General features: G+C 39.5%; 1 protein-coding gene and 1 long non-coding RNA gene across 6 annotated transcripts in view; one reads left to right on the top strand and one right to left on the bottom strand.

The window, feature by feature from the left end:
* Nucleotides 1-26,409, bottom strand: part of LOC146511680 (uncharacterized) — a 302,155-nt gene that overhangs the window by 20,166 nt on the left and 255,580 nt on the right. The window lies entirely within an intron of this gene.
* LOC146511683 (cadherin-18) overlaps nt 1-26,409 on the top strand; it is a 198,378-nt gene that overhangs the window by 121,804 nt on the left and 50,165 nt on the right. For all 5 annotated transcript variants that reach the window (XM_085173055.1, XM_085173056.1, XM_085173057.1 and 2 more), the window contains exons 2-4: nt 149-684; nt 20,722-21,016; nt 26,178-26,297. In XM_085173055.1, coding sequence (XP_085029181.1) covers nt 454-684; nt 20,722-21,016; nt 26,178-26,297 — 646 coding nt within the window. In that variant the 5' untranslated portion in view covers nt 149-453. The remainder of the gene's footprint in view (nt 1-148; nt 685-20,721; nt 21,017-26,177; nt 26,298-26,409) is intronic.

Genomic DNA, 26,409 nt, shown 5'->3' with positions numbered 1-26,409 from the left:
CAGGCAGCCAGTTTGAAGTGGGCATCCTCATCTGTAAGGATTTACGAGCCGCAATTTAATTGGAGGGAATTAGTGAACATTTAGCTTCTAATATCCATCAAATTAATCTCTAACTCTGTGTTTCTCTTCCCTCTTCTCTCTCTCCCAGGAAATCCAGAATGGCTTCCGGGATTAACCTCTGCTCTTCATAGATCTACCCAGAAGTTCACGTCCATGTGTACAGCCTTTCTTAGTCGGGGAAATTCCATAATGTAAATGTATATCGCTTTGGGTCATGAACCTTAGAGGATCCTCCCGGACCATCCCATCTATAGTTTGGATTTAGATTCCTCTTTTGCTGGGACTACTGCACAGGTCTGCAGCGGTGGCTGTAGGTGGCGGCTGCAGCGGCGGCGGCGGGAGGACCTTGCCACCTCGAAACACGGGGATAACTTTACAAAAGCACACGCCACCATGAGGATATCCACCACCTCTTGTCTGTGTCCCTTTCTGGTCTGCCTCTGTTTCATCCAGAGGTGCTCTGGGGCGGGCCATCACGTTCCTACCAAAGTGCCCTCCAAGAACCAGACCAAACTGGCTAACGGGGAGACGGAGGTGCACCACAGGCCTAAGCGTGGATGGATCTGGAACCAATTCTTTGTTTTAGAAGAACACATGGGACCAGATGCACAGTATGTGGGAAAGGTAGGGTTTTTATTCAATTGACTGAAACGTGGAGGAAAAAAGAAAAAGGGAAAAAAACTATTTTTATCTCAGGGAACTTGCTTTTAAATGCTTACTTGACATTTTTCTCCCCCCCCTCCCCCATTTTTTTTATAACAGTTTACAAAAGGAGCAAGCTGTTTTATTGCCGTGTCAGCATTATACATGTGGCCCCCCCCCACCCACACCAAATCCCTTGTCTTCTGATGTGAAATATTCAGGTCTCATTTGTAAAGGTGTGTAGTTCTGACATTATGATGTCCAACCAATTCTGTCATGATAATGTCCAAAAATGTGCTCTTCTCTGGAGTTAATGAGTGCCTCTCAGCGTGCCTACAACTCTGGGAAGCCAGCTATGCGCAAGAGTGGATTAAGGCTGAAAGTGAGAGTAGCCCTCTACATCAAGCCATCTTTGAAGTGAAATATTAGATTTGGTTTCTCTGTGGGAAATAAACCCAGATTTGATCAGATGGTGGGAAATTAACCACTTCAGTAAGAAATTGGACACTGGCACAGCAAGCTGGGGTGCCTCGTCGTTGGAAATGTTACAAGTGCCACCGGAGTGTCAGAGTGACTGATATCCCTCACAGTGGGAAAACATAGTAGTGGGTGTTCTTCCTGGTTGTGCAAGGTATGATGCAGCCTAGTGTTGGCGTTTGGTTGTGACTTTTCTGTCAGCTCCACAATAAGCCACAGGGAGCTGGTTAAGTCCTCTGCTTGCAGATTGCCTGCCCTTATCTCCCGAAATGTGAAAATGTGTTTCTCCGCTGCAGTGATCATTATTCTAGGCACTCAGGCACAGACTAATCCTCAACTGCGCTCTGAGAAAAAGGGAATGAGAAAGGCAGAACGCTCCTCTGACTCCACATATGTCTGTATTTCAACAATGGTACTATTTGAAGGGGTAAAGAAAGGAAAGGGGGATGACATGCTTGGACAAAGGGTGAGATGGGAAAAAAGCATCAGCAAATATCTCTTTTAACCTTAAATGTCTGCTATTTGTGCCAATCTGGGATCTTTATTGTTGAAAAGTTTTCTTTTTTCCCCTAATATACTGTAAAATCCCACATCAGCACTCCCAGAAAACCAAAAATATATATGATCCGTATTATCGATGAGGCATCGCATCCTTAGTAGAAGCAGTAATAAACAATAGCTGCACCATATCTGGGGCACCGGTTTGTTGATGCACTTACTGCATAAACATGGTTACTTTTATATTAAATTTGTCCACTGCTTTGAAGTTCATGATTGTTAAGTTTGCTGACTGCTCTGTGCTAGATCTGCTGCTACCTTAAGGGTACTGTTGTTCTGTGTGTGCACTCTGTGTGGAGGGTGATGCTGATGAAAGCAAAGTAAACACAAACAGCTAATCCTGGATGATAATAAAGCACTGAGAAGAAACATAAACATTATTAAGGAGTCAATTTGACATGCATGTTTAAAGAGATGAGGTCTCCAGATGGTAAGCACAAAAAAACATTTAATTATGTGGGTTGAGACAAGTGTGCAGTGTCCTAATGTGGCCGGGAGACAGAATGACCCTTAATTAGACGAAGACAGGAGAGGAGGACGAGGAGGAGGAGGAGGGGGAGGATTAATGCACTTGGCACATTTGTTTGTTTTTTTTTTCTTTTCCCCCCCCCCCTTGATTAAAAAACTCTGGACATTAGCAAGCAGCAAATGAGCAGCTCCACTGCAGGGAATTGCCAACACTCATCTAAAAATGTAAAGTTTGAAACAGACGTTCTGTGATCATTAAAAAATTCAGATAAAGTCATTGCATGGTCAACCCCCCCCAAAAAAACACTGTGTGCTAGGACATTACACAGTCAAACATATGTGTCTATCGCATTGTAAGATTTGGCCGTGGACAGTCAAATATCTCAGGTGAACTTTTTATCAATACTTTCACATACGACAGCATAGAGAGACGTCTGGGAATAAGTGAAACAGCCAGTCTGTCAAGAACATTTTAATCCCCCGAGGTATCCTATAATCCCCAGTGACACCTTTCTGGGGGGGTTGATGCATTTGGAAAATGACAGCTTCGTGCATGAGTGAGACGCAAATGCTTGGCAGGGGACAGGGCTTGTCCAGAGAGTAGACAGGAGACAACCCATTCTCCCAGTGGGAGGTGCGAATGGCTCCACGTCAGTCAGCTCAGCAGGCTGCTTTGAAGTCGTGAGACAGGTACAGATTGGACCGTAATTTTTTGAAGATGATGGAAATCCCCAAACCCTGAATACAGTATATGAGTGAAGCTTCACTGACTACTGTGACGTAGTGGAAGCTGTTGGAACCAGATCCCCTAGTCAGAAAAAAAAACTTCAAATGAGTTTCACTGGGTACGCGCCTGCCGCTAAAGTACACCTTAAATAATGCGATATTTGACGGAGTGGGAGCTGCAGCCCAAACTAGAGGGAGCACCAGTTGTCTTATCCTGTGTTCATTTGCAGAGCAAAGTGGCAACCTCTAAGATGGCTAAATGTTTTATTCATGCATCTAAAAATGGATTGTGCTTTGACAGAATCAGGCAACTGTCTTGTTGTATGTATAGTAATAGCGCAACAGTGCGAAGAAGAAGAAGAAAAAGAGCAAAGTAAAGTTTTTACATAACACTTCTTTTCATCATCATTCTTCACAAGAGCGTTCAGATGTTTTCAGCATTAAACCATTGAAGCGTTACATGAAGTAACAAGGGAAATTTCACAGCCAGCATCTCACCATTAAGCTGCGCTGTTGGAAACTTTCTAAAAAAAGGGCAGAAAAATATTCAGCAACCACTGAGAAATATTTAGGGACACAGTCATCCGCAAGGGCGAGGATGTGTGTCTGTATGCATGCAAGAGCGCTAAAGATGCACTTTTCAGTATCGGTTGCACTAAAATTACTGTTCAGATGTTGATAAAACATGCACGGATCGACTGGCCACCTTGAGTTGATGTAGGTATAAATGTCATCTGGGTTTGCTTTCAGCCTGATCTGTGACTGATAGTTGCGCTATTAATGACATGTTAAAAGCTGAAATGCCTTCGTCTTTGATGTGCCTGTTAATTTAAAACTGAAATATTTTCCATTCATATGCACATCAAATAGATTTTTAGGAGCTGCACAGTGAATAATTTAGAACAACAGCATCATATTTATAGTCCTACTTGATTTACTTACAAATCAAGTAGAAACTTATGTGAAGCTTTCTGGGCCGCGTTCCAGGAAGCAGGTTTAGTGGAGAGTGTATTAACCCGGAGATGAGGGAAACTCGGAGTTTTCCTTTAAAAAGAAAAACTTAAACTTTGATTGGCTTAATGAGGCAACGGACCATGTCAACCTAACCCAACCTGCTCGCTGGCAAGCTTTCTTCAAAAAAACCCCCCAAAAAACTTGACTCCTCCCTAGGGATGGGTATTGATAAGATTTTCACGATTCCGATTCCATTTTCGATTCTGTTTAACGATTCGATTCTTTATCGATTCTTTTTAAAAAAGGAGAACACTAAGGTCAAATAGCTTAGAACTTTGTTTTATATCTTCTCTTTGAACGAGATAGAAATTTAGGAGTAACATGGCCTTACAAAGCCAACAGTGAGATCTTAAGAGATCCACAGCCTATGGCTCTTCAATGGGGTGTCACAGGGTCCCCAGGAAAAAAATTGTAAATGTAAAATAATAAAATAAATATTCTTCTGTAGCAATTACACAAGAATATCCAATAATGTCCCTGCCTACAATTAAACACATTCACTTACCTAAAATCGGGGCATCTGCTGTGGCAAATGGGTGCAAGCCTTTGACCACAAACTTAGTCACTGCTCGGTGACATTCGTCTATCCTGGCCTGAAAGGAGACGCTAACGGTAGACTGCAGCGAGAACTGCCAGCATCTGAGCCAGACTCTGTCTCTCTCATCATGGTCATCTAAATGCACAGTAATGGCAGGTTTTGTAATAAGGCAGATCGCGCTAACATAATATGCACTGTTAGTTGATCATTTACCTGCCGCATTAACGGGAGAGGACGTGCAAACGTTACCGCTGCTGCTGGGTTGAGATTCACGAGTCCGGAGCAGAATTAAAAACACGACATTCATTTAAGGTCATCGCGTGTTTTGTGAGCAAATGCTTTTGCATATTCGTAGTGTTTCCTCCCTTAAATAAAATATCTACTTTGCAAGTATTGCAAGTTGCCCTGTTGTCATCCGTTCTCGTAAAGTATAACCAAACTTTTGAGCGTTTGAGCCGCTTAGGCGCCGTGTTTCCTGCCAGGTAAATGACGCTCTGCAACGTGGTGACGTCATTCGGGGCGACTGGAATCGATAAGGGAATCGTTTGCAAAAATGGCAAACAATTCCAAGGAATTGAAACAGTGGGAACCGGTTCTCAACAAGAACCGGTTTTCGATACCCATCCCTACTCCTCCCCTCCTGATGCACCTGAGCTAAGCGATTGACATTTGGAGTCATTTCATCATTCTTCATAGCGCATTCATTTGCATCAGTTTGCGCTCAGGTTAGACATTAGCTTGTTATTTCCAGCCGTCCATTTGTTTTCCCTCTGCCTATACAGTTAAGGGTTGCAATGTGACAGCCTATGCCAGCGGTCACAGGGCGAGAGGCAGGGTGCACCCTGGACAGGTCTCCAATCTGTCGCAGGGCTAACACACAGAGACAGCCGTTCACGCTCACATTCACACCTCAAGTCTGTTTAGAATCAGCAGCTGGCCCAACATCAGTTCCTCTGCACTGAAACATTTACTGTTTCCTCTTGTAGGAATCTTTTTTTTTGTTTTTTCATAAATAAAACACTGATGAAGGATTGTGATCAGCAACACTCACAGTGTGGATCTTGGTGATGATGTGAACATGAGTCATGTTTCTAAAACTGGATTAAAAGCAGATTTTTAATATTTCATCTTAAAAACATGCTGGGATGATGAAATACAGTAAAATGCTGGGCAACATTTTTAAATGTATGATGTCTGAAGTTTGAACCGCCACATCTCCAGGAAATCAACTAAATGAGTCTTACTGGTTCTGAAAGTCAAACCTGCAAGTAAACTGTTTAATCCCACAGTAAACTGTAGGATTCCAGCTACATTTATTAACTATAATAAATGTAAAGTTGATAAATGATGACTGCATGGCACTGAATAAAAGGACATCATCATCCACACCGACATGGATTCATATTCCTCACTCCACTGGATTAAAAATTAAGGTGTTGCTGTTTATTTATAAGTTGCCATGGTGAATAAGTTCCATTGATAACGATCCTTTTTTTTTTTCCATTAGTCATGGATGCACTTAATTCCGGTCGAAAACATTCACAGCTGTTTGAACCAAATCTGGTTAACGCAGCATCTTAAGTTAGACTCCTTGTTGAACAAGGTGCTGGTTTTATTTACCAATCATGTTCGAGCAGAAGCCTGTACTATGAAGGCAATATTTCACCCCGAGCAGGTAACTTATTTATTAAAATTTTATAAAATAGTCAATATGATAAGTCTGTTACTTACAGTGTCTGCATTTTTACCAGTTTTGCTTCCTGGCTTCAAATAGGTTTAGCTTTATTAGCACACACACACACACACACACACACACACACACACACACACACACACACACACACACACACACACACACACACACACAGGTTAAAGCCTGGGCTGACTTAGATTCATGTGACGGCTTATTCTGACTGCAGGCATCAGGGTAAGTGAATACAGAAATCATCCAGATTCTGTGGGTATGTTGAAATTGCTTTCCAGCGCAGGCCTCAGGTTTGGCTTCTCTGCAGGTAAACATGCAGAGAGCAAAATGGTAAAGACATTTGTCAAAATCCATTCTAAACAACTCGCTATAGTCTGACAATGATTTCACTTTATGAGGTTTGTTTTTTAAATTTATCAGAGTTTGCAAACACTGACTGGCAGATAGGGTCATAGCATGAGGGTTGCAGACGAGAGAGGATCCAAATGCAGGACATAAAGGCAGACGATAAACAAAAGCAAGCTCTTTATTGGCCAATTTAGAGTCTAAAAAACTAAAAGTCCAGGAAAACAGGAAAGCAAAAACACAGTTAGTAAAACATTCAAAATTATCAAAGTCCAAATGATTAGATAAAATAGGAATCCGGAAAAACAAAAGTCTTGGAATTAAAAAAAAGGAACAAAGAGGGCTGCACAAAACAGATTTAGCACAACAGGGAGTACAGACAAATGAGCTGACAAAGAGGAAGACAAGACTATTTATACTCTCAGGGCAGATTGGGGGATGACAAACAGGAGGGGAATGAGACACAGGTGAAAGCAATTAACGCAGGTGAGAAAAAAAATTCAGGGGAGGAATCACAGGATACGAAAGAGAGCTAACCTTTAAAATGGGAAGTAATTAGAAGTAGATGGAAAATGAGAAAAAAATGGCAACAGAAAAAGAAACAGTGAGGGAACTTAAACTGACATTAATAAATAAATAAGACGTATTAGATTTTAAAAGTAATAAATGAAAAAACACAGAATCACAAAAAAACTAGCAATGGGAGAGCCCATAATCATGTGGAAGAAAAAATTTAAACTTTGATTTCAGACACAAAAAATGATTAAGAATGAAACCCAAACAGTTTGGATAATTTGTGTACTTTTTATTATTAATAATAAAATAATAATGAATACTGAATCATTTCAGTGTCAATTAGGTTAGCTATTAGCAAGGTTAATGACTAAAATAGCATGTGAAAAAAAAAGATATTTAAAGGTTAAAACAAATTGAAACACCTAAAAATAACTCAAATTAAATAAAACATGAAATATCATCGCTTTTAGTACTTGGAACTGTAATATTTGAAAAATAAATAAATAAATAAATGTTATTCTAATTTAGCTGGTGGATGCGTTCGGTGAGACACTGGATGTCATGTGCACAGATTGTAATACCTGTGCACATGTCCCTAAATGTTGGAGTATATCATCCATACATTAAGATTCAAACTAACACTGAAACTGCTCTTGAAACTAACACAAACTAAACTAAGTTGAAAAGAAAAAAGTCAAATCAAAATAAAATTAAAACCTTATTAAAAAGCTTTGGGTATGAGTATACAACCAACTTTTGCATGATGACCATATTGTATGAACACAAAATTAAGTTTAAAGAAATCAAATGATTTATTATAATCAGCAGTCTTCATTTGGAAAAGCTGATCAATATGTTTTTATATGTTCTAAACGCAACGCAATTATTTGACAAAAGAGAACAATTAACAAGCGTAAGCTGGGTTAAGTAAGTACACTTCAGAAAATTATAACTATGTAGACAAGCCTTATTTCCAAGGTGCACTCCCTCCTCTTTTGGCTGAAGCACTCAACAATATAAGCACAATTTAGATACTTGGAGCCTCAACCACTTGCCTTTACTCACTATGACTGACTATGAGGCAGAGGCTTCAAGTTTTCAAAAGCTGATGTGCTCACATTTTCATTTCTCTCATTCAAATATCAAATTTAGCAGCGGTTAGAGGCAGAGCTGTTAAATTAGTGTCAGAGTTGCTTCCGGGACAGCGATAATCTTATTACTGTATATCAAGAAGTAAACCACCCTTCTGCGAAGACAACGACTCATTCCCTTTCCCCCCAGATGTCAAAGTAGAGGACAACTATTAGGGCGGATCCGCGATGTGCATCAACGGCATGTCTTCAGCACGCCCCTCATCACCACCTCTTGATGTATGGTCATTAGGCGGGTGCTTCATCATCAGGGTTTACTGTGACTGTTACGAATCAATTGAATAGAAGGGGGTGCTCAGAAGAGTTGATTGGGAGGGAGCATGGTCAAAATGTGGTGATAATCAGACAATCAAGCACACCCACATAAAAAGTGATTAAGTCCTCTTGAGTGGGGCATAAGAGCCGCGATTTAATCAAAAACAAACCCATCCCCTTCACTAATTGCAAATATGAAGCCAAGACATTGATTATCAGCAAGGGTGCATAGCCTCCTCATTTCTTTTTCCTTTCCAAGCCCCCACCCTCACCCCACTTGCCATGCACATTGTTGATGAAATAAATGTTCTTCGGTGTGACTCTCACCTTCAACTCCTGCTTTAGAAAGACCTTCGTTCAACATCAAAGCAATGTTTCAGAAACAGCATGAACTAAATGTGTCTATTCTTTGTCTAGTGCTTTTCTGATTAACAGAGTTGTGAAACTACGACAGTGCACATACACTGGTAAACAAAGATGTTGACCTAGAATTATGGACTCGCTGCTTTGTGTCCCACTAGTCCCCAGGCTGATTTAACTGGTCATAAAATTAACATGCGACAGAACATTAGCTTTCTGGAAAACCAGTTAGAAATAGGATAAGATTCATTTCTGGAAAAAGGTTGTGTTTGACATGTAGTATGAAATCTGATCGAGGATTTTACGTACTTCGTTTTCTGTCTGCATGGAGAACATTCTTCTTCACTCAGTTCATATTGATTGGACATATTAGCTCCATAGTGGCTTCCTTTAAACAAACATATAGAAAACAAGAGAAGCTAGGCACATACATTATGTGGATCTCTACACTGGATACTACAAAGTCATTAGAAAGGGCATTCACCAATAATGCAATCCAGTGAGACACATTATCAGGCTTTGTACAATGAAAGGGATAGATCTAGTGAAGGAGAGAAAAGAAGTGTAAGGAGGGAAACAGATGAAGGTCAAACTGCGTAGCCACTAATAATGTATCAGAATGGCACTCAGAGCGTATCGCAGCTAGTGTGATGTAATTGTTAATGGGGCTGTTCGATATAAAAACGTCTATCGTTTCATTTTACGCTACCGTTTGTTTCGTGGTGTCGCAAAATAAACTGTTTACGGCGATATTTTTTCATCGTTTTGGTGGTCACTGTAGTGGCTATATTCATTTCTTAAAGTTCTCTCTTTCTCTTATATTTAATACTGTTTTTATGCGTTGTACGTTAGCAACAACGACGGTAACAGCATCGCGTGTCCGCTTGTTTATGTTCCACATAAACCTTTCACAATAAAGCTCAAGATCCCGTTGAGACTTTTCAAAATAAACTGAATCACGTGAAAGAGCAGATTATTTACGGATGAGAAGTAAAAAGAGCCGTCAGGTGCTAAAAAATAAACTTAGACTCAAATGTTACAACAGGCTTTTCCCCGCAGCACGCTGTGTAATAAATACTCACAAAGAAAACGGCGGCTGTTACAAGTTATGTCTAAAAACGTATTGTTTCACGCATCGGTTAAAACACTCGACTCCAGCTACACGACGCGCAGCTGGAAACACTTCCCACAAGTCGAGCTGCCCGAGAGTCACAGAATTTACAGAAAATGTTACATTTTTGTGATTTATATCGTTATCGGGACGATAGAATTCTTATATCGGGATATGAGATTTTGGTCATATCGCACAGCCCTAATTGTTAAGCTTCTGTTACATGTCATGTGCTGCTTTTTTTTTTTAGGAAGTTGATATTTGCACACTCCATTTAAGTTCACAGGCAGGCTTTAAGTAATTTTCCCGTCTCCACCTGTAATGGGAGAAGAGTTATTCCGGTTTGAATTGCACACCGCTTCTAAGCCTTTTGCCTGATTGCTGCAGAACCAGGCAGTCATTCAGCTTTTTTTCTTCAGCAGAGAAGAATAGAAGGAAGAGAATTGCTGGCATGTTGGTTATGTCTAAGCCACAGCTTGATGCCTTAATAGTTCATGTTCCAATATTTCATAAATTGAGACTTTTAATCTTTACCTATAATTTTTTTTCCATTGTATTTAGAACTGTTTATTCTCTGTATGTTCTTTGTTGCAAAATAGCTTTGTAGGGGGACTAAACAGCTCCTAGATGATGTCCCTTTTAGTAGTAAAATCTGTTAATACATTTGATGATCAGTTGGCAGAAAATTGCTAATTCAATATTTGATGGGTCAAGCTTAGAGATATGTGGTTTTGATGTGTTTCTTTCTCATGATAAAGCAAAGGATTTAATATCTTTCAGCTGTGAAATCTGAATCTGTCAAATGTGTATTCACATCCGTTTGGTGTAAAGTTTCTTTGGCTCACTGTACCCTGTGAGTCAGCTAGTCTCCGAAGTCTTTCATGTCTACTTACTTGTACCTTTGAAATTACATTTCTAAAGCACAACCTTCACCCGAAAGTTTTGACAGAGCATGCTTGCCAGGTTAGACTTGATAACTGGGCAGACGATGTCGATTTCATTCACATTTTTCACACCAACTGCAGATTGATACTTACTGAGTTTTAATCAGCAGCACAGACACAGACTGGGACTTGACACGGCATGGGTCAGTCACTGTAACATGCAGACAATTGTTCTTACACCGAGGACAAGACAAGCACACACGGAAAATTACCTTCAGATGGAGAATGCACACCAGCCATTTTTGTTCTTACCACCATTGAAACGTTAGAGAATACAAAACATGAAGGTTTTTCATAGAGAAAGTTATAATCTTCTCATAAGAGACAACCCTGAGAACTATACCAAAAAAGAGGAGAACTGCTGTTTGAAGAAAATTAATCTATAGTGTCAAGACCTTCAAAAGTCACAAATTTCCTTTTGATGTTTTTCTTCATTTTTTTAGGGACAAAAAAGCAAGGCTTTGGCTGCAATAACCAAGGTATTGGATGCCATATCCCCTGAGACATGGACCGTGGCTCAAGTCCAAAAAGTTTGGTACCAAAGTGGATGTGAAAAAATAAAAGCACCAAGTGGAGGACAAGGAGCGGTTAGCCTAAGATTCAATTCAATTCAATTTTCATTTGTATAGTGCCAAATCACAACAGTTGCCTCAAGGCGCTTTGAGTAGAAAGCGACTGCTGTTATATAACAAATATTAAACTAGGGCATAATCACTATTTTGTAGAAATGTTGCAGTTGTGGGACAGCTACTCTTATGAAAGCCGAGACTCTCTCACGAAGTGCGGAGAGTTCTCTATCAGAATATTTTAAAAGAAAAATATACACTGAAGCCTTTCAGCTAAGATTTTGTATTCTTTTAAAATTGTGTTTATTTTATGAGCTTTTTTTATTGTTGTTGGTTTTCAGACAGAAGTACCGTATTTCCCGGACTACAAAGCGCACCTGAATATTAGCCGCAGGTGTTTCAATGTTGACTTATCATATGTAAGAGAATATGCACAAAGGGAATTGTCAGGAAAGAGATGGCTGTTTGGAGACACACCCCTTTTATTAATATTTTGAAAAACAAGTTACGGGTACATATTTGCATAACTTATTAAGTATATGCACAAGTACCGGTAATTACAAGTACCAAACATGTACTGTGCTTCATAAACGAGTAACAAATGTAGTACATAACAATAACCTACAGCACACCAGAAAAATAGATTCGGCCTACCTTTTAGGCTCAGGTGCAGTGACACGGCTTTAACAAGAAGAAAAGTCAGTCATTCACCACCATCTTTCTCTTCTTCCTGCGCACTAAAACCACCAAAGTCCTCTTCTCCAGTGTCGGAAACGAACAGGCTCAGGATGGCTACGTCCTCCACTCTCAGCTTCTTTCCTTCGTTGTCACTTTCAAAACCAAACAAATCCTCGTTGTCAGTGTCGGAGTCGAACACCCTCAGAAGGGCCGTGGCGGTGTCCTCCTCTCCATCATGCAGCAGTCCAGCCCTTCAAAATCCGTTGGTGATCATGGATGTTTTCACACTTTTCCACGCTGTCAGAATCCACCGGTGGAGTTGAGCATAACTTGCTTTTCGCAAGTTTATCGCTGCTCGTCATCCACGCCTCCCGCTGAACGCGTAGCGCTACTTTGAAGTTTGTTTTTCGCGCTACTTGTACGGCACTATGTTGCCTGGAGGATGGACATGTGACCAACATACCACTCTTGAACCCCGATACTGTGTGTCTGATCACATGCCCTTCCGCCAGGCAACGTAGTGCCGTACAACAGCGGAACAAACAAAACAAATCGTCTTACGATGTCACAAAAATCATGGACAATCCATAGAAAATCCCCACCTGACTAAAAGCTGCAGGGTTCAAAGCTTGTGCAAAAAGTAGCGGCTTATAGCCCGACAATTACGGTAAATTCAGGTAAGAAATTGAGCGATCACACATTTGTGTATGAAATATTTCTTTGCACAGTTTCAACACAGCAGTGGTTTTATTTATTGACTGTAAATACCGAGGCCCTGGTGCCAGTGTTACTAAGTGAATTTTTAAAGCTCTCCTGGTTAATTTACATGAAGTTATGAAACATTTTACTCTTAACTCTTTTTTTTCACCCCTTTTAAATTAGATATGAAGAGAGGGTCCAGTAACTTAATTATTATAGCAGATGATGATAATAATAATAATAATAATAATAATAATAAATGTTACAAATTAGTTTTGTTGTTGTAATAACATTTTTGGGTACACAATTTCTTTGAACCTAACGATAAAAAAAATCAGTTTAAATGTGGCACGTACTCATCAGAAATATTGCTGCCATTAAGTGTATGTATGTGAGCACGGTGAGTTGTGGGGCATTTTGGAGCATGAACTAAATTAAATCACCAAAGAATGAACAGTCGCAGATGGAAAGCCACAGAGGGAGAGAGAAGGCTAAATGAGCTGGAGTGGCTTTTATCCCGGCTCCCCAGACCAGATATGCCAAATCAGCTGATTACTTCAGCTGAGCTTTGCCATGGTGTGTTCAGGGACATCGACATAGAAAGACAGGTGCTGTCCACATATTACCGCAGAGTTTGTTAGACAGGGTCCTTTTACAAATGTGAAATCACATTTGTAAGGCTATATAACTGTGTGACCCTCTTATTAATTAATTCTACTCTTAAAGATTTAATAAATAAACCAGAAGAATTGTGTGAAAAGTGAATGTGTGTGTGAATGGGTGGATGACTGAATGTGTAAAGCGCTTTGGGGTCCTTAGGGACTAGTAAAGCGCTATACAAATACAGGCCATTTACCAATTGCACATAGTGCAAGATTAGCAACAATAAATATAATTAAACCAGCTATAACTCAACACAGCAATCTTATATTACAACAAAAACAAATCAAAAATAATCAAATACTATACTATTTGATTATTTTGACCCTTTCAAAGGCTGGTAGTCAGCTGGTAATCTGACAGGGCTCGTCAGTGTGGAGCATTTATATGCTACCCAGGATTGCATGAGTTACACAGGGCGCCGTGGTTTCTCCCACCATCAAAAAATGTGCCAAGATTATGCTGCCTGTCTCATCCCAAGACACTCGCGGAAAACACATTTCAAATATGTTTCCTGGTTAAAAGTTCAAAATGTGCGAAGGATATGCAGGTGTAGAAGAAATTGTTCGTGTGCTGCTCAGTTATTGTAATTTGCGGGTGTAATTTTTCACATCGTGCTTTAGTAACTCATAATTTGCAATTTGAGAATTTCTATTTGTCATCAACTCTGACAGACTAAATGGGCGATTCTGTTACTGTAATCATAAGTTACAGCTTTAGTTTGATTACGTCTGACCCATTAACTTTATTATGTTTTCCAGCATGACTACAATGAGTAAAATCCATGTTTAATGTTGCAGAACTTATGTTCTAGCTGCAGATTTCTTTCAGGTTGGAGGATTTTTCTCTTCCTCAAATCTCTTCTCTTCCTGTAATTGGCTTGACAGTACCAAAAGTAAACTGGTTGGCTCTGAGTACCAATTAGCTTGTGAACACAAACAGTTGCAAGCCACTCTCAAGAATGAGTCTACGTAGCCCAAACTGTGAAAATATACAGCATGTTGACAAAAGAAAGTGAAGATACACTATAGATATTGGGTTGCTCCTGTGGGCATATGATGAAAGCACAAGGTTGGTTTTCTTTGACATTGGAGTGTTTTCGCTATGCAGCTTTAGAGCTCCAGACTCTGTTGATCTCTTTAAACTCCTCAGAAATGCATTTCCAGCTGCCAGCCACATGCCAATCATCTATTCGACTAGTCTTTAATATAGTCACCAGTAGAGGCAGAGAGATAAACACAATCCCGTTTTGATGGCCTGTGGATGAAAAGAATTCCTCAAAGATTTTGTGCAGAGATATCAAAACAACAAGGTTTAGAGGTTATATTTCACCTTCCCCATAAATTCTTGGCAGCATTTGTGGAAGATTGTCATGCATTTTCATTTATTATTTACTGCAAGACTTGGACATTGCCATCATTTTCAATCCCCCATCATCTGGATTGCCACACATGGTCTTGATGTATGCTAAGTTCACATCAAGCCCGCTCTGTGGTTTAACAAAATTGACACTAATTGCATTAAGGCAGGATGTCATGAAATTTTCCGTGTGATCAAAATTCATGAAGTATAAATAAAATATTCCAACACTGAAGGCGGAATGTAGTGGAAGCACCCACTGCAGAGAAATAAAGCCTAGTTTTCAAAATAGTGTGACAGAAAATTGCCACAAGCTTGTTTTGGTACAGTTAAGGGAGGAAATATGTGAAGTATAAATGTCCCCCTTAATAGCAGTGATGGGGACCATAAAGGGAAAGTCGGGGTACAGTCCTGGGTAAAGTCTATTAAGTTTCACGGTGTTTACGATTAAATAGGTTATCAGACTTTTTAAAATAATGTTGATTTAAACCCCAAAGTAGGCGAATTTTGTAAAATTACTCGACAGTTGGGTGATTTGGATCACCTGTGGCCTGGAAGGGAAAATAATATCTTGGGAAAAAAGTTTGAAAGTCCACCTCTATGTTTGGAAACTATTTATTTCTGTTTATGGTATAATGGATGGTTACCTACAGCAATGTTATGATTCACCCAGAATTCACCCAAATCAACTGACAAAAATGAAGGGATGGGGCTATTTTTGAACATGAATACTGTGATGGACCGAGCAGTGAGGAAACTTAGGCACAGGTTAAAGTCCAAAAAAAAGATTTTTTATTTAACCCAAAAAACATAATTAATTAAATCATGCCAAAAGAATCAAAATCTTGGGCCCATAAAAGAGGTCAAAATAACAAAACTCTACTCAAAGTTGACAACACTACTGATAACTCAAACAAACTGACCTAACTTAATGAGACAAAGGGGAAACTTAAATAGTGGCTGATCAGCCCACAAAAACAGGAGAAGGGGTAAAATACACAAAACCTAACTAAACCAAACATAATGAACTCCAATTCCCCCCCCCCCCCATGGTCCCTAGTTATGGCATCAACCAATTTGTAGACTTCCTTTAAAACTCGCTCCGCCCCTTTTCCACCTCTTGGCTCCTTAATCAAGGGACTGGAACAGCTGCAACTAAGGTAACTCAGAAAACAAAAGATTAATCATACATAACAGTGTAAACTAAAATGTGCGCACTCATTTTAGAATACAGTGCTATGTGGATATGTGAATTAACTCTAAACAAAAACCAGTTATTATTTGTCCTGTAAATTAATTCCTATATTTAAAGAAAGACAAATGTGAATGCAATGTTACTTGTAAGCCTCTACCCTAACATGGTGGGTATTACCACTGTGTGGCTGTAAGTGCAGCCATCACAATACATTTGAAAAGCTGATCTTTTCACATGAGGATCAAGTCCACTCACACCCTCTCACGTTAATACATACACCTTGCTAATTCCAGGTCATCTTCTGAACTGTTTTCATTCTTTTTGGTACAGATTCAACAAGGTGTTGGAAACATTTTTTTAGAGATTTTGGTCTATTGTGACTGTGTCATGCAGTTGCTGCAGATTTGTTAGCTGAACATCCATAATGCAAGTCTACTGTTCCACCACATCCCAAAGGTGCTCTACTGGAGTGAGAGCTGATGACTGTGGAAGGCATTTGTGAACTCATTGTCATGTTCAACAAACAAGTTTGAGAAGATTTGAGCTTTGGGACATGGTTTTTTATCTCGTTAGAAGCAGCTGTCCGAATGCTGACACGGTCAGCAACAATACTCAGGTACGCTGAGGTGTTTAAAATATTGTTTAGTAGGGAATAAGGAGCCCCGAGTGTGCCAAGAAATTATCCCCTGCACCATTATACCACCACTGTTAGCCTGAACTGTTGATGCCCAGAAGGATGGATCCATGCTTTCATGTCGTGCCAAGTTTTGACCCTGCCATCCAAAAGTTGCAGCAGAAATCAAGACTCGTCAGACCAGGCGACTTTTTTTTTTTTTCCAATCTTTGCAAATTGTTAGCAGTTCTCATTTGACAGGAGTGGCGCATGGTGTGGTTTTCTACAACTGTAGCTCCTGTGCTTCCATTTCCCATGTGCTGTACATTCAGAGAAGCGTTTCTGCATACTTTAGTTTAACAAGTTGTGTACTATTCGCTGTTGCCTTTCTATCAGCTGAAAGCTGATCTATCAGCTGTGACCTCTGGCATCAACAAAAAACTGCCATACACTGGATACGTTCGCTTTTGCAGACCATTCTCCATAAACACTGGCACAAACAACCATGCCACATTCAAAGTCATGTAAATCCACTGTTTCCCTTATTCTGATGCTCAGTTTGAACTTTAGCACATCATGTTGACTATGTCTACATTCTTAAATGCACTGAATTGCTGCCAAGCTGGAAATCAACTTGCATTAACAAGCAGTTGTACAGACGCAAAAAGTGGCCGATGAGTAAATGTTATAAACTCTGAAATATTGAATGTAATGAAGGGAAAATTTACCTCAGTTATATTTTGCTGAACACCTATGGTTGTGATTTAGTATTTATAGCAGAACTGTGACTTCTAATGCCGGGCTCACACTGTGCGATTTTGTCAGTCGCGCGATTCAGCTCCTGCTCAAACTGTACGATTGACTCGCAGGGGTTAGAAGTTCGTAGGTCACGATGCAGGGTCTCACACTATACGGCCCGATCCTCACAACCAAGCGATTGATGATCGGGAGCTGGTCGTGAGGTGTTAATCGCTTCTCGTTACCCCACGTATACTACACGATGCACGATGAAGGCCAAAATCGGGCCGATCGCCAAAATGTTCGCACGACTCAAAAATTGGCTCAAAATGGGCCAAAAATCGCACAGTGTGAGCCCGGCATAAGGCAGCAAGGTAAATGGACTAGAGAAACTCTAAAAATGGTGAAGAGACCATATTTGTTAGCAGAGAAGGTTGGGGAGCTTGAACATGTCGATGATCAAAATGGACAGACTATTTATCAAAGGCATTGCATGTGCTACATGTCTATCATGAAGATGAGTCAAGACCACTTACCATACTGAGCAGACATCCTTATTGCTCATTAAACTCCTTTGATTTAAACGTTCATTGTCGTATTGTTTTATTCTCAGCTGCTGTACTTTGAGCCTATGGTGTTTATGTAATGACCCGCAACCTGTTAAAAATCATTCATCATCCATAGATTTTGGAAGGCAATCATCACCATGTGCATCATGTGGTTTGTGCTTTTGCCAAGCATAATATATTAACTCCTTCAAAACAAGTCAATGGCTAAATTAGCAGTCTGACTGGAGGCAAAATTGTTTACGAGCTGGAGCAGAGTGCTGCTTGATAGAAGCGAATACGTGCATGTTGAAGATATAGAATTGAACTGTTAAGTAATATCTGTAATTCTCTATGTTTGAATTATTTAATATATTGGGTGATTCGATTACCCTTCTACAGCCAACACATGAAGCTAATATTTCTAAATTGCTGGAACTGAATTAAAAGTGGGTCAAATCATGTCTGAAAAGTAACTTGTGTCCACTACTATGTGGACACATCCTGATTTCTTGCTTTGTAGGTTCATATTAGTACAATCAAGAAGCTGATTAACCACCTAATTCAACAGGATCTTTGACTGCTTATCTAATTACAGGCTTGATATTTACCACAGAAAGGACAGTCAGCTCTCATCAAGAGTCAGGCTGCAATCAGCTGCAGCTTTCTAATTAGTCATTTATTTGCTAGTCCAGGTTTTGATTAGATGTGGCCAGAGGACCGCCGCTGAGGACATGTTAAATAACTCTGTGTGTTCTATAACGGTTGTACATTTTAGACTGTGTGTCCTTTGCTATTCTAATTCAGCTTTTCTTTTACTCACGTGAAATAGAAAATAGAGCAGCGCTTTAACATCACATGTCCTATTGCATGTTACAGGGAGGTTATACAGTTTTTCTTGTGGTGCAAAAAGCAAACACAAAAAAGACACAATATGATGAGTCTTAACGAGTGCACTCCTAAATGCGCTCAATGAATTGAATGGTAAGATGAATTGCTACTATATTTAGGTTACTTTGAAAATGGGCTGTCTTGTCTTCAGTTCTGCACTTCAAAACATTTTAGCTGTGTCCTAATTCAGACGCTGCACCAGTCCTTTTTCTTCCCCCCCACAATAAAATCAAAGCTGCTGGCTGGCCACTTATTAAGAATCCTTGATAGCACATTACCAACACTTTCATATACACTAAAAATAATCACTTTAATTATTTATAGAAATAAACAATTCTTTGTCAAAGGATTTTCAGTATAAGCCTTTGTGACTCTTACTTTGTAAAATGATACAGCCAGAAAGCTAAATACCAGTTGTGTTCCATTGGTTTAAAGTTCTCATTAATGCCTTGTGCTAATACAAAAGCAACTGTTTCACAGTAATGTTGCTCCAGTGTTTCTATGAGAGCCTTACTGCTTCTTTATCTCATCTAGGAAATGGGTCTAATTGCTGTGGTTTGAGAGTGTGTGCTATGCAGAGGGTTTTCTATCTTATTTGGCTTAGGTTTGTATTATAATACTGCATATACTGTACATTATCATCATTTGGTCCTTGTCAAACTGAATTTGGGAGAGTCTGATCCATCTCAAGGACAAAAAGGTTGATATTCTTAAGCTGACAAAGCACTGAGGAAATTCTTTATTGCATTCAGTGTTTTTAAGTTTCATATCGCTGAGCCCAAACTCGATATGTCAGTGGGGAAGGTTATTTGTTGACAAACTAGTTTAGGCATCTAAGGCTTTGACTTGTGTCTCCCTGAAAACACTGCTGCTGCACCCCTGCAAATCAAACGAGTCAAACGAGTCCCAGCTTGTTCTTTGTCTGCGTTTGCATTTTTTTTAATAAATACTGATTTTTTTAAAATGTTTTTTCTTTAGCGTGTCTATGATTTACCTTCTGTGGTCCTCTGTTAGGAACTGTTGGTGACTGTGAAAATTTAGTGCTATGACAGATGCTGCTAATTGTCATTGAACAGAACTGTGACTGTGATTTATTACTTCTCAGCTAAAACTAGTTAATGTGATAAATCTTTTCCACTGATCCACTGAAAATATCAGTTTGTATGAGTTTATGTTCTTTCACCTTTTGTGTTGTGCTGCTTACTATTTAGTCTTTACAACTAATATAAATGATCTATTTAGTGCATATATGCCTACATCTATGTGTATCCACAGACTAATTCTTCCCTCAAACCAGATGCTTTTTTATTGCTTAAAGATGAAAAAATTGAATTGTTCAAATCTGAATCTTAATACTATTGTATCCTTCTTTTGACATTCTGTAAAATAGTAAAATATTATTCATATCTAACGGCCTGCTGAGCTGTGGGGATAAAAATCTTAACCCCTTTGGTAACAATTATGGCTTAATAAGTGGCTTGGTTTCCTCTTCTTCTCTCCCCTGGTGAGAAAAAAGAGCAGCTTTGGAAGGATTGTCCCCCCAAAACTTCAATCTCCAAGGATGCATTACTTTAGCATGAGCCAGAGAAAGGATTTTCAAGTTAGATGTTACAATTCTAATACTAATTTTAATATTTTTCAACAGTATTTTATCAGTTTATCTACAGATCATTTCCAAGACTCCAAAGCCTTCATGTTACTAAGACCAAAATCTGCAGATATTCCAATTAATCTCATGATGAAGTTGTAATTAAAATGAGAAAAGCTTAAAACAGACTTTAAAACAGACTTTAAGTGCGCCTTAGTAATTTTATCTTGCAGGTATTTTGCAGTTGTTAAGAAGAAATTTGACTTTGCACTGTTTTTTTCTCCATATTCACACACACTTTGTTTGTTTTTCATTCCAGCTTCACTCAAACTCAGACAAAGGTGATGGATCTGTCAGGTACATTCTGAGCGGCGAAGGAGCTGGGACTATATTTATCATCGATGAAGTGACAGGGGATATTCATGCCACTAAGAGCTTGGATCGGGAACGGAAAACACATTATGTCCTCCATGCGCAAGCGTTGGACCGTAACACAGAGGAGGCCCTGGAACCAAAGTCAGAATTCATCATCAAAGTACAAGACATCAATGACAATGCACCCAAATTTCCAGATGGACCCTTTGTAGCTTCGGTCCCTGAGATGTCTGAAGTGGGTGAGTAGCTCTTCAAAATATACTGGACCTTCAAGTGATTGTTCTCTATTGCCAATAGTAGTAAGCCTCCATTTGAATGGTTTGAGAGATGAAAAACTTTTGTTGCTTTTCAAATCTTCTTCATGTTTATAATCCTTTTTAATCCATCATCTTAAAAAAAGAAAAAGAAACGTAAAACAAAACAATAAATTACAGTTAGATCTTTGACTTCACACACTAAAGTACAACCCAAAGCTCCAACAAGATGGATTTAAAGATATAAGTGTGAAGAACCACTATCAAATATGTCATTACCCCGTGCAGCATTCTGGTTTGTCCTCTGCGATAATGTTCTCCAGAATGTTTGATGTTCTGTAAGCCAGCAAAGTCCTCTTTCTCATCTTTGTTTTCTGGTTGCTGCGATGGTTTCCGTCCCTGGTGGGCAGGTCTTTACAAAGCACTCAATAGTGGCTCTGCAGCAATCCCCGCCATTGAGACAGTGAAGTCTTCCATATCACGGAGAAAAGTAAAGCCTCTATCCACCTCCACCGAGACAGCGTCCCATACGCACAGCATCTTGTGGCGAACATCTATGTTGTATTTCTTTACTCTCTTGTTCTGTTTTTAGGTTGTGTGAACAATAGCCACCATTTTCTCAGTCCAGTGGATTCTGCCTCGCGACACAATAGCTCAAAAACGTTCCTCTAATATTTCACAACACTCTTTCAAAATATGTAGGTTGTCCAAATGGTAGCCAAACTGCTGTCAGAGCAATTTTACTCGGTATGCAATGTGATAGTAAATTCTGGGCGCTGACAGTTTGTTGAAAGCATTCCATTTCTATCCATCTGTCTAAAGGAATCTCCTGAGTTACTGGAAAATTCTTTAAACAGAAAATTAATAACTTCATCAGCTCCGTGCAGGAGCGAGACGGAAATGTGATAAAAGAAATTAAATATGCAAACCCCAGCAGACCTGTACGCTCCCTCTTTATAAACAGTCAATATCTTCCTGGTTGTGTTCATGATTATTCATGGCAGGCCTCATGAACATATATTTCTAGTCAGTATATTTCTTTCTCAGAAGTGTCAGGCGCATGCCTTAATCTCTTTTGAGAGTGTGCTTTAGCACTGTATGCTGTGATACCTTGTTTACAGACTATCATTAGGTTTTTGGGTCCAGTTTTAGGTACATTAAAGGGAGAGTCTTCCTCTTACACGTCTTAAACTCCACATGAAACGGTCGTGATTAAAAAATTCAGCAGCTGCTGTAATCATCAGCACAAATGAATTCATTATAGGTTAATGAAAACAGCACTAATTTCTGTATCGGCATCCTTAGTTTAGCTCTAACAAGACTTCTTATTCTAAAGTTTCCATGTTCGCTGCAAACTTCGTCATCGGTTACACAATAAGAATCAATCACCATTGACGACCCAAGGGAGGAAATCAAGGACTGTGAAGAGGAAAATAATTAGCCTTTTCCCCCCCCCCCACCCCCCACCCCCTCTTTTGCTCATGTCCATTAAAGTAATTCCTCTTTGGTTTGGCATCTGCAGCATCAAATCGGCTGTAACAATCAACTGTCATCACACTCTAAAGCACTAATCCCCCTGCATTTGTCAATACCGGAGCTCCCAAGTGTGGGAAAGGGCTGTCTTGGAGTATAGCAACTAATTGGTTGTGATGTTCTTTTTCCTGTCTAAATTGATCAGTTGGGCTCCAGGTTGTCCAACTGTTTCATTCCTTTTATTTAATTGAACAGTTATATTTTGAGTACAAGATGAAAGGAGTATCAATTTCCTGCTTTATCTTTCCCACTTGAGATGGAGTTATAGTTGCTCTTTTCTTTAAAGGGAAAAGTTAGTGGTTTCAAAACCCAAAGGCTTGGATAGCCCCCTGTTTAAATGAATAGTTTAGATTAAATGAGTGTTATTGGGAATATAAATGTTATTGATAAGAATGTTAAGCAGAATCTCACAATCAGGTAAGTCTTAAACTCTTAATGAGCATAATAAAATGTAATGGTTGCACGCATTTGACTTATTTTTTTTAATCTCTTGCTATTTCCAGTAGATGCTGCTATCTATCAGAAAGCACAGATACATTTTGTTCTAATGTACTTGTAGCACATGTTGTTTTTACTTTCACATTTCAAATCAATTTATCCCAAACTAGGAAAGAAGCAAACACAAGAGACGTGACTCAGGTTGTGAGAATAATCTACTGGTAACCTCATTATCCAGTTTCACAGTCAGACAAGCCTTTATCCCTTTAAAGTTAATGTATGTTGTCTCGTATGACAACAATATTGCTAAAATCTTTAAATAAGTGTTAAGAGATATATTCTAAAACACTTCTTCAGCAGAGAATCAGAGAGGAGAAACACACAGATTTTCTTGCTAGCAAGGGCAGCCTCCAGAACTCACACACCAAGAGTGAGGCTCAGAGACTAAGCACTGAGGACTGCCCTGGTCTTTATTTATATGCTTCAGTGAGCGTTTGTTCCGTACATTGAAATGTGGAGGTGTACGTGTGTGTGTGGAGGGGGGGGGGGGCAGGGGGCAGAGTGTGACCCCATAAATGGCTTCCCTAAACAAAAAGCACTTAGACTAAAACAGATATAACTACGTTAATCCTACCGTAAAACAATAAGACAAGGTACGACCTCTCCCATACTCCTAGGATGTGGGGGTGAACGCCAGAACACCCTGGAATGTTACAGACCTCCTAGGATGAGACATTCTTTCAATATGCCACCAACTATATACTTCTAAACACAAATGATTACATGCAGTATTCTACCATATTCAATTCAATTCGCTTCCGCTTATCCTTTTCAGGGTCGCGGGGGGCGCTGGAGCCTATCCCAGCTGTCATAGGGCGAGAGGTGGGGTACACCCTGGACAGGTCGCCAGTCTGTCGCAGGGCCAACACACAAGGACAGACAACCATTCGCACTGTCATTCACTCGCACATTCACACCTAGTGGCAATTTGGATTATCCAATTAACCTATCCCCACAAGCTGCATGTCTTTGGACGGTGGGAGGAAGCCGGAGTACCCGGAAAGAACCCACGCAAACACGGGGAGAACATGCAAACTCCACACAGAAAGACCCCGGCCTGATGGTGGAATTGAACTCAGGACCTTCTTGCTGCGCGGCAACAGTGCTAACCACCGTGCCACCGTGCTGCCCCATATTCAAACTTGTATCATTAAAAGATTATACTGACTACTAAGTACAATTTTCCATTGACAATAAGGTAATGAAATTAGATGTAAAAATTGTAAACAGGGTTTAGGTTAAGCAATGTTCTCCATAGTTCAGCTGGTAAAAGTTTCCAGCCTCCACTTTAGTTCAAGTGGTTGTGTAAGACATGATGTTCAAGCAGCCACCAGCTATTTGTGATGTAAAAGTGTTAATCCCTAGGAAGACTGCAACATGAAATGAAGGTACAGTGACCTTAAAAGTCCTGAAAAACTGATTTCCATTTAACTTCTCTGTTCTTTTAGAAATGAGATTTAAGTGTTTATTTTCTGCTGAGTACAATCAGACCTTTTAATGTAGAACTCATCAAGTTAATAACTGTAAATATACGGTACATATATACACTGAGTACTTGAACACTTGAGTTGAAGTGCGTTGTGAGCGAGGCCAAGCACACTGTACAGTGTATTAGGGCAGCATAATGAGTGCATTATCATCCAGAATATGCGTCAACACGAACCCGTTACCTCCTCTTCCAGCAGCCGTACACACAAAAACATTATATATGCTATCCCTGTGGGGACACTCACTCATATAATGCAGCCTTTAGCCCCTTAACCCTACCTTAACCATCATAAATTAGAGTCTAACCTGAACATTATTTCTAAACGTAATCCTGAAATGAAGTCTTTACCCTCAGAAAACGCAGTCTGATCCAGTCTGCATGGCTCCGTTTGCAGTCAGTTTAAAGTCTCTACTGGGATATTACAGCAAAACAATACCCACACACATACACGCAAACACCAAATAGAAAGCAGAGTAAAGCTGTTTTGTCGTTTCTGCTACGATTTATAGAGACGTTGCTTTTGCCTGTAACACGGAACAAGCTAAGGTCTGTCAGTTAAATCATGTTCTAATAAGTTTTAATTGACAGATGATTTAGAACCAGTTGAGTTTCCAGAGCAGTCCCAGAGGTGATGAAGTCCAAATAATTCCCGGCACAATTTCCGCTGCGAGGCTGAGAGTACACAAGCATACTGTGAGGTACACGCTTCATTATGGCTGGCATTTTCCTCTGCTCCGGCAGGATTCCCAGGAAAAAACAAATCATATTTGGTGGGACACAGTAGAGTGAGTTTCCCTTTTTCAGTTTTCTTGTTTAATATAGTTTAATTCTCTAAGGAGCACAAGAAAGCAAGTGTCCAGAAGGCCTTAACATATTCATACTTGATCTATCTGCATGCCTCTAGATCTACGTCTAAATACACATACATGTACATATATAATGTTGTAGCCTGTAGTCCAATTACAGTCTACTCATCAAGTAATTATAATGAGTTAATGAACCTTGTAATGAGTAACACTCCAAGTGTTTAATTTCTAAATAACAAAAAAAAAAATCAATTTTTCCCATTCAAGCATAATCGGAAACACAAATGATCTTTTTACATGACATGACATAGCTCATGACATTCTGCAGGCAAATTTCGTTTCATTTCTTTATTTATTGCAACAATAGTTCAGAATTTTTTTTTTTTTTTTTAGAAAGATGGTTTTGCGCAGAGGGCAGCTGTTAATATGAAATGTAGTTTTAGTTGCACCTCAGCTCATTGGATAAGTTAAGAGATGCCCAGCATTTTAAATATCATTCTGAGTCTAGCACCGTTATCGCATATTCAAATTCCTATTATTATTTTTTTGCGTGGAAATTATTTTTTTTACATGAATCTATTTGTTAAAAAAAAACAATTGCACAGTTATAGCTTGGGTTGTGGCAGGAAGGTCATCAAGGATAAACCTGCCAAATCAAACATGTGGAGCTGCTCGCTGTGGTGACGTCTTGTGGCAAAGAAGCAGCTGAAAGTAGCCATAACTCATAATTGCATTAACATTTGTAAACCTTTTAAAGAAACAACAAGACTAATGTGCTGGGTTTTTGTTTGTTTGTTTGTTTGTTTGTTTGTTTTTTAAGGCACATCTGTGTTGCAAGTCACAGCAACCGATGCGGACGACCCCACCTATGGAAACAGTGCCAGAATAGTCTACAGTATCCTACAAGGACAGCCATATTTCTCTGTTGACCCCAAAACAGGTATGGCATAACTGCATGCTTGGTAAAATAATACATCCGTGCTCTTGAAAGCATGGTAACAATGAGTTATAAATGGGAGGTATAACTTTGATGTCGATCTCCTAAAATGATG

The sequence above is a fragment of the Neolamprologus multifasciatus genome, chromosome 9 (assembly GCF_963576455.1).
Source record: "Neolamprologus multifasciatus chromosome 9, fNeoMul1.2, whole genome shotgun sequence".
Classification (NCBI taxonomy): Eukaryota; Metazoa; Chordata; class Actinopteri; order Cichliformes; family Cichlidae; genus Neolamprologus; species Neolamprologus multifasciatus.
Note: the sequence above shows the minus strand (reverse complement) of the source record. Positions and strands in the feature narration are given on the sequence as shown.